Source organism: Dufourea novaeangliae, unplaced genomic scaffold, assembly GCF_001272555.1.
Source record: "Dufourea novaeangliae isolate 0120121106 unplaced genomic scaffold, ASM127255v1 scaffold241, whole genome shotgun sequence".
NCBI lineage: Eukaryota > Metazoa > Arthropoda > Insecta > Hymenoptera > Halictidae > Dufourea > Dufourea novaeangliae.
This window is the reverse complement of record NW_015374117.1, coordinates 1-9,277: the sequence shown is the minus strand read 5'-3', so window position 1 is coordinate 9,277 and position 9,277 is coordinate 1. Positions and strand designations below refer to the sequence as shown.

General features: G+C 35.4%; 1 protein-coding gene across 3 annotated transcripts; it reads right to left on the bottom strand.

The window, feature by feature from the left end:
• Nucleotides 1-537: 537 nt before the first annotated feature.
• LOC107191161 (mitogen-activated protein kinase kinase kinase 15) lies at nucleotides 538-8,422 on the bottom strand. 3 transcript variants are annotated; one of them, XM_015580130.1, is made up of 24 exons: nucleotides 8,349-8,422; nucleotides 7,853-7,986; nucleotides 7,568-7,788; nucleotides 7,273-7,467; nucleotides 7,021-7,190; nucleotides 6,609-6,777; nucleotides 6,234-6,533; nucleotides 5,890-6,143; nucleotides 5,652-5,811; nucleotides 5,065-5,418; nucleotides 4,727-4,988; nucleotides 4,519-4,656; nucleotides 4,281-4,447; nucleotides 4,108-4,203; nucleotides 3,902-4,041; nucleotides 3,672-3,827; nucleotides 3,255-3,362; nucleotides 2,445-2,557; nucleotides 2,199-2,368; nucleotides 1,865-2,129; nucleotides 1,314-1,641; nucleotides 1,098-1,245; nucleotides 942-1,018; nucleotides 538-861 (listed from the first exon to the last, which is right to left on the bottom strand). In XM_015580130.1, exons 2-24 carry the CDS (start codon nucleotides 7,887-7,889, stop codon nucleotides 798-800), a joined length of 4,092 nt encoding a protein of 1,363 aa, XP_015435616.1. In that variant the 5' UTR covers nucleotides 7,890-7,986; nucleotides 8,349-8,422; the 3' UTR covers nucleotides 538-797. The 3 variants fall into 3 exon arrangements, with proteins under 3 accessions (XP_015435616.1, XP_015435617.1, XP_015435618.1); XM_015580131.1 differs by having other exon boundaries at nucleotides 3,255-3,350; XM_015580132.1 differs by lacking the exon at nucleotides 7,853-7,986 and having other exon boundaries at nucleotides 8,349-8,359.
• Nucleotides 8,423-9,277: the final 855 nt, after the last annotated feature.

Here is a 9,277-nt window from a genome sequence, read left to right as displayed (position 1 = left end):
CTTGTACTATTAGACTGGATTATAAGGCACTACGATTTACAATTTGCTTCGTTTTAATGTGTCTTATGTTGACGCAAAGTGCAAATAAACGTTGAACATGCACAAGCTGTCGTTTAAGTTAGGTTTGTTTGGCAACCGTGATTTTTCGAGGCCTTCAGGTCTCTTAAAACACGAAAGTGCAAGGCAACTTTTTACTTGTAAACGTGTAAATATGTTTCCAATATAGTATCAGTTTCCTGTGGCAGTAGAGTCGTTCAATTTTTAGATAAATAACAGTAATTTTTTTTTCGAATAGTGATACCGATTTCGTAAACTTGGCAAGAACAATATTTTAGTCTAACGAATCGAGTGAAAATCAATCATTTCGAATTACATAAATTTTGCTCACACTCGACTACGGTCTATAAATTTATTCGACGCAACAATACTAATTTCTATGCCACTCAGTCGTTACATATATTCTCAACGGATTGCGTAAATTTCAACTGTAACAAGTTCATTCATTCAACAAATCGGTATATATGCAAACATTGTCCTATGTACACACCTGTCTCGTAACTATTAAACACTCTACATTTAGGAACTACAAGATAAACTAATAATATCATTTTGTGCATTTAAAACTCTCTGCGAAGAATCAGTCTAACAAACGACACAGGTGTTTCGTTCATCATTTAATCATCTAATAACTCTGCTCAGTATTCGTCACCATTCCGCGACAACCACGGTTTGAACATTTTACCCTGCATAAAGTTGACCAATTTTAACGTTGTACTCGATTACATTCGTCTCTTCGCTTATTCATCGTGACTTTGTCGATGCTTCAAGATTGCTAGCCATATCCTCAGTTCAGTACCTCCTCTAAAGAAACAATTTATCAATAACGAGAAGAATATAAGTATACATACTTTACAGGGATTAAAAACAGTAATTTTTTTTACCTCAGATTGAGTCTGCGAATATCGTCACGAGTTATGTGACACAAAATATCCTCTAATGTATATTGTTCGTATATAAACTATAAACAAAAACAGTCATGCCAATACAAGTGACTCAACAGATGACACATTGGAATATCAATCGTAATATGTACTTACCCTTTCAATCGACATTTCATCAATCTGGAGATTCTGTAGCCATTCTACAAGAGCTTCGTCTGTACAGGAAATTGTATCAGAAGACATGTCACTAACAATCGTTGGTGGTGGTTGATTAGATACGTTTCCAGATACAGATGAATGGTATCTACAAGTACAAGTAGTTTCTTCGAATTGCACTTTAAAATTAAGTCTCGAAATAAACACGAATCTTACCCTGATTCCTGTCTCATAGTTGTCCTATTAATATTTTCACAGAGTCGTGTCAAAGTATTGACCTGAGTTCTTTGCTCTTCAACAGCCTGCTGCAACAAGACCTGATACGCTTTTTGGCTTTCTAGTAATTCCTGGAGTAATCTCATATTCTCCATTTTCAAATCTCCCATTTGATCCCGGTACTCTTTCCAGTACTTGTTGTCAATGGAATCGCCGGTTTTCTGTGATTTTACAGAGTTTACCGTGGATACACCAGACGTGGATCCTTCTTCAGGTCCTTGACCACCTGGTTGCGCGCGTTCCTGACCAAGCAAATTGGCACCAAGTTCTACAAATGACAGATTGAACATAATATGATGACAACGACAAGTATGAAGAACAGCAATCTGCTCACTGAGATTTAGATTCGCAAGAAGTCCTTTATTATTGGAGATGACTTTACTATGAGATATTTTTAGAGTTGACACGATAATACGCTTCATCTCCATATTTATACTTAATAGACGTACACAATTCATATCCAGTTTAACATAACGTCATTAAATTCTTACCAGGAGAGAGTACGGTGATAGCTGCTTGAACTGCATTTCTGACCAAATTGTCCAATGCAAACATCCAATGAGGTTTTATGCTATGCATTCGCAGAACTTCGTTCACAGCGGTTTGAAAGAGATAAATGGCTAAATTTAGGTGATTGATGGCAGTGGAATCGAAATCCAATTCTTCTTTCAATGTTCTAATGGCCGTCACGATTACTTCATGATTTTGTTCAGCAATATAATCCCTCAAAGCTCGCATTAGCAGTACTAACTGACTCTAGAAGAGGAAATATAACTGTCATGGAAAGTAGTCACTTGATACTGGTAATGTTGTAAGAGTAATTACCATTTGAAGAACAGTTTGACCCTCTGCCTGATGTATACCTCTCATCCACACTTCACAGATTTTTGCCTCATCTTGTGTGAGGACTCTGGTAAGCGTCATTCTCCTCTGACTATCTTTCTTCAGTAAATAAAATCCTTCTTGTTCTTCTCCAGTTTTCTGGCCTGGTTGACCTATCAACAATACAAACAGATATTAAAATTAAACCATGTTTTTTTAAGTATTATGAAAATAATTAGAAATACTGACCTCCTAATTCAACTTCAGGTGATAATAACCCACCAGAAGAACTTCTTCTAGTCATTGAAGCTCCTGTTGTGTCTGATTCAGTTGTTTCTATAGAAGGTGTATTTCCTATTGTACTGAAAACATAAGGAATCGATATCAGTTTTCCATATTATTTGTGTCCACGTCCTTAAGCTTATATTCTAAGCTCGCGTGATGTGCGTGTCACAAGGGCAAGAACATTTCCTGGCAGTAGTTCTAATTGGAAATAAACCTGAATACATATATAACACTCACTGAAGCTGGGAGTAGATTCTGAACACTGTTTCAAGACGGCTAGAGTAAGCATGATTAAGAAGCATATGTACATATAGTGTTATATAATCGTGTTTTTAATACGTTTCTATTGTACTTGTTTAGTACATCAAGCTGAAAATTATAGTATTATTGTCTAATAACATGTAGACATAACTTTAGAGCAAACTAGACAACAGAAATGATGAAAAAATTGCTTGGAAAATATGTCCCCATCTAATGAAACACCCTGTACATACACTTATGCAAGGGAGATTAAAATGGCGTAGGGATGTTTCACCCGCTGGTTTTTCACTGCGAAGCTTACTTTCGATTGCATATATTACAATTACAAACAGGAAATTCCATTGCCCCTAGTATATGAATGCGTAACGACACAAATCATTGCATTACTAGTATGGGTAAAATACACAGTACATCTAATGTTACTGGTAACTTTATATTAACTATTACTGTATTATTGGTATTTGTTACAATTTTCGTGGACAGGATTCACTTTTTATGACGTTAGTACCATACCTGTTAAAAGATAAGGTTGCAGAGGGCATGCTGATGGGAGACAGAAGGTGTGCCGGACTGCGCTCCCTCAGTGGGCTCGACTTTGTCAGCCCTCCACTGTATGTAACACTTTGATTATATTTCGTCGTAATACAGACTTGGTAAGAAAGTAATGATACAGCTATTACAAAAGATATAATATCATAATGGAACTAACTCAAATACATTGTACTCAATGTATTCAGATTTATTACGAACTAAACAAATATACTATTTATCTAGAATAGCATCGACTAGCACAAAAGCTATATTAATATGAACATGAAAGTATTGTTTTCAATGATAAAGCAAGACAATAAACCGATAATATTCAAAACTTGCAACGACGAGGCTGTTTACATATAATGAAATATTATGTAAGGAAATGTTTATATTTACCTATCATCCGACTGTGAAGTTTGTATAGGAGTTGCAGAAACGATATGATTATTATTTGTTTTATCAGATTTTCCTAAACGTTCGAGTCTATCAGCAGGTACCGAAATGCTACGACTGAAATCTGGTGGGGCCGCCAGTCGATTGGTTTTCTTTTTCCTATATGCATGAATATAAAAACCATTATTTGTATTTGCTTATATAGCGATTGATTTATATAATATATTACATACTCGTTTAAAAATGGATCTTCTAATAACTCAGCTGCAGTTGCTCTTATATCAGGATTTGGTTCAAAGCAACGCAATATGAAACTTTTTGCTCTTTCAGACAGTTCTGATGGAATCTCTGGATGTATTTTGTAGTATCCAACCTGTTAAGACATTGTTTTAAGTCACATCTGTGACTATGTAATTTTTAAATACTTCTAAAATCTTACCTTAAAAACAGCAGCTTGAGGGGATCCCAGTTCAATAAACGGCGGTTTACCAGTAGCCATTTCAACTATGGTGCAACCCAAAGACCAAATATCTGCCTACATTTCCGGTTAGGTGTAATATGATATATTTGTATTGTGCTTAAAAAATAATGCATATAGAAAATGCAACTTACCGGAGCACCATATCCACGCTGTCCTTTGTCAATAACTTCCGGTGCCATGTACTGTAAAGTTCCAGTAAATGTTTCTGTACTAGGACATAAACCAGCCAATCGCTTTGACATGCCAAAGTCGGAAATTTTCACTACCCCGCTGTATGTGTTCACCAAAACATTGTCACCTAAAAGTAACAGTACAGTGAGTTTCCGAGAGCACTAATACTTCAACTTCGTCATATTGTACGGTATTTACCTTTGATATCTCGATGAACAATTTTTTGATCATGTAGATACTTTAGGCCTTCTAGAATTTGTTTGGTATAATAAGCAATTGTAGATTCGTTTTCCTTCAATGGACCCCACTTTGATCTTAATAAAGCTGACAAACTTCCTAGAATAATCACGAAAAAGTAAATCCATCGAACATTTCTTCTGTACAATGTTCCATTTTATCTTCCTACCTCCAGGAACTTGCTCCATGAATATCTTGAAGTACCCATTTTCGCTTACTGAGCCAAGGTATTGTACGATATTCCTGTGTCTTAGTTGACTGTGCAACTTTATTTCCTCGTGGAGAGGTTGTACATCCCCTAAATTTCGTTCACGTATTTCTTTAACCGCGATTCTAACTTGAGTGTTCAGATCTCGAGCCGCGTATACTACACCGTATGTACCTTTGCCCAGTATTATTCGTTTATTTTGGTCGTCTGATTCATATTCAAACTGTAATCAAACAAATGGTAACAAATGGAATCTGATTAAAACCTGTCTGATAAAAAAATGTGACGTATCTACAAACCTTCATTCTATCATCAGTCATGTAGGCATCCAAATCAGTAACCATGCCTTCTTGGTCTCTGGTCATTTCCAGGATTAAATCATAGAACCTCTGTCTGCATTGGACAGAGGGGAAGTACATTTGGAAATCATCGGAGTTCTGATGAACGTATAAAAAAAGGCAGCGTTCATCGCGTTTGTACAGACTTACACTGCGTATCATATTCGCTGTGAAAAGCCAATCGTGAACTTGCTTGCAACTGTTCTTCATATTATCCATGCATAAATTCCAAATTTGGACGGACTTCTCTTCTGCCCCAAGGTTAACGTTTACGTAGCTCGGCATGAAGATCTTCGTCGGCTCCAAAACTAAGAGCTGGAAGTAAAAGGTCGGTGACTAAATTCATCTTTTCATTGAACACACATCTTATTAAAATACTGATTCATTAAAGTCAAGCTAAGGATCTGCACTAAGAGCAGTTTTATATTATTCTTACTTTGACCCAAAATGTACAGAAGTAAGCTGGATTGGTAACACAATATTATAAGCCATAGTCTCCCGAATTGGAAACTGGATCCTTTGTAGAACGATTCCATTTATCAACTTACTGGAAACCGTATACTATCTCCAACTTCCGATTTCGTCGCTTCGACAAAGTAGTCCATCCAAAAACTAAATATTTGCTCCTCCGGCGATACCTCGGCTTCTTCATTCTTTTTACGAAACCGATCTATCAGCGATATGTTCCCTATTGTTGATTTCAGGTACCTACAGATAAAATATTTCGTTAGAATTAAGTAATTTTCACACACATACATGAATACTCGATAATTAATTGATATCTACCAGTTTGGCGGCTTCAGCTTGAACATACACTCGGCGGCTTGAATAGCTTTCGAGTAATCCTCAGCCAATACACTGATCTCAAAGAACGTGGCCACATCCCAGTAATCTTTTAAACTCGACAAACTACCTTTCTTGCCAATAAGATTGTTCAAGACCATTCCTATGTGTTGCAATTCCTCACTTTTTGAAAATTCGTTCCCTGCTATAACCAGCAGCGTGGCGAGATTTATTCCCGCATATTCATTTGGTTGTACCTAAACATAGCAATAAGTGTATAATTAGACAAGCAGTTGTGTAATTTGACGATCTTTCGTTTCAAACAGAGAAGTAAGTATTCATCATACCTCGAAACCTTTTCTATACCAATGTATAGCATTATTCAAACTCTCTTCATCCGTGTGTCTGCTTTCTACAAATTTATCTTTATATATTCTTCCACACAAGCATAGCATGTCCGGAACATGATTCTCTTTCTTCTCCAGAGCTTTCTCTATAACTTTTAATGCCCTTTCTCTGTCACCTTCTTTGTTCCGTCGGTTGAGAGCAAATGCGTATAGGTACCGAATAGCCGGCGTGTTAATGTAATTTTTATGTGTTGGTATAGTTCTCAGATCATCTACCAATTGTACCATTGCATCATAGTCCTGAAGATATAGCAGGAAGATCAATGATGACTATTCATAATATATTTTTGACAATAAAATACAGTGATTCGTAACCTGTATCTCGCGGAAAGAAATAAGGACGTTCAAGACAACCTCCCCAGATAAAACATTCGGATCATCCAAACGCTTTCGCATATTGTTCAATGCTTTTGAAAGTTCTTCGCCCGAATATGTTTCCCGTGCTTTGCGTAAATCTGCCAGGAACTTTTCTTTCATGTGTGCTCTGCAAAAATTAGACCATTTATTAACAAAGAATGAGACACCACATTAGTACATCCATGCTTCAGATAATTTCAAGTTCACTATATACCGACTAGTCGGTAGTTCCGTAATTGAACATAATCTTATGTACAAAACAATAAGATAAGAAAATGAAGTATGAACTTCTCTCCGATAATACATTAAAGACTTAAAAATAACATGTTTTCGTTTCTTATCTACAAGAAAAACGCATGTCAAACCGTACTTAGATTGTACTTCAACATCTTGAAACAGCTTTTTCAGTCTCAATGTAAGATGTTGCTTTGGATCTATCACTTCTTCCCCAGTAATTCTAGTAGTAGCTGGATTAGTAGCTACACATGAACCACAGTCCACTACACGATATGAAACAAATGTATAGCTGCCGCATGATAACTGCAAAATTGAGTATAATCTTTGTATTGTACAAAACTTAAAATTTCTTCTGTATAAATCTCTGTCACAAAACTACATGTACCTTGAGTCTAATTGTTGTTTCAGTGTCTACATCATTATGTAATAAAATGTTTTCTTTCATTCCAAAACTTTCTCTGACACCCAGGTGATAAAATAAAGCAGATTGCTGTAACTGTATACTTAAATCCACAACAGCTACATCTGCATTATAAAATGTATCAAGTACATTTGTTTCCCCAAAATCTAGCTTCTCAAACTGACAACACAAATACAAATAATTAAGGACTCAATATAAAATGGTACAATGCCATTATATAATGTGTTGTTACTTGGGCTTGTAAGCTTTTAAATTATACCTGTATATGATGTATATTAGCATTAACTAGGTTACATGCTTGTCTGACTTCCTCTAAGGCTCTTTTTCTTTGAGCTAAGTGCTCTGGTTGTTGCAGGTCCAGAACACAAGCTACATCCATTTTGGGCCTTCCAGAGATGGTAGTATGCCCAGAAATATCACTGTGAGTACCAACACTGTCTGTACTAGAGATACCTTCTATTATAGTTGGTTGCAAAGGAGCTGGAAAACATGACTGTAAGTTTCAAATATTGTTTAAACAGATACATGTTGCAATAATAATTACCAGCTGGGTCAATTGTATCAGCACAATTGGAGAGCATGTTGCCTAATTATTTTGTATTAAATAGAAGTAATGTTCTTAACTTGTATTTGCAGGTTTCTTGGAAACTTCAATTGATATGAAAGTTATACAGTTACCTATAAGGATATGCAAAACAATAATGTAAGTGCAATTACAATTACAGGTATGTCTGCATACTTTTATACATAGTAGCATTATAATAATACTTCAGCTTTATGAGTAATACAAATCATATACAAGCTATAAGGTAGATGTTTTGAAAGATCATCATATTTAGATAAACAGTGTTGAGTTTCAGAAGACTTTGAACCATGGTAAAACAACAGAGTGTAAAAGAACGTTGAACAAATAATCAAGTTATGACAAGGTACGCACAAGGCTAGAGCAGAGAATTTATCGAGCATTATTACCCAGCTGCTGACTGGAAGATATTGACAAGAAATTTAGTATTCGATCGGTTAACGATATACAAAAATACCTTTTGCACTGGACATCATAGAAACAACCGTCCATCACCGTCCATTCCTTCTAGAACACACAAATCCGTATTCCGTAGTCGAGGTCGCGCACAAGACAACTTGTATAAAGAATTTTCTTGTTGGTTCACAGATGGCAGAAAGATCAGTCCCGCTCCTCCGCCGGTATAAAAATAGACACCTTCAAGTAGGGTTGAATCGATACCACCAAGGTATCGATACTTTTACTCATAAAGTATTTTTGTATGAAGGTATCGGTACTTACTCGGTATCGAAACACAAGTATCGATATTTACTCGGTATCGAAACAAAAGTATCGATACTTACTCGGTATTAAAACAAAAGTATCGATACTTCCTTCTATCGAATTATATTTTCCTAACCTTGATACCCAACACAAAAGTTGTTTCTGCGTTGAAAGAGAATAAAATACAATACTATACTTTATATATTCATTTAAATATTTAATATAAAATATAAAACATAAATATTTCACACACACAGGATCTCTTACGCTTGCTCCGGGGGTTCTATGATCCCACTTTCTTACACACACGGGGTCTCTTACGCATACGTTACCAATTCATGTAATTTTTAGAATATTGATATTAATTTATGAACAGAGACTATGGTTTCACAAGTTTCGAGGTTGTTGATACAAGAATAAATTAAAATATCATTTTTATTAAAAAAATTAATTACATGGTTATTATTGTACTTATTTATACAGATTTTTTAAAGAAGAAATAAGGTAATAGGAATTGGGAGGAAGGTGGTGATGGGATTAATGAACAACTCATATGTACCGTTTTATTGTCTTTTATTTAAACAATTCTAAGGAAATATACAGTTTACAATATAGGAGCAGAAAGAGACATACAATTAAAATTATCGTATAAGATAATAAGATTGTCAGCATTAATGGCATTTG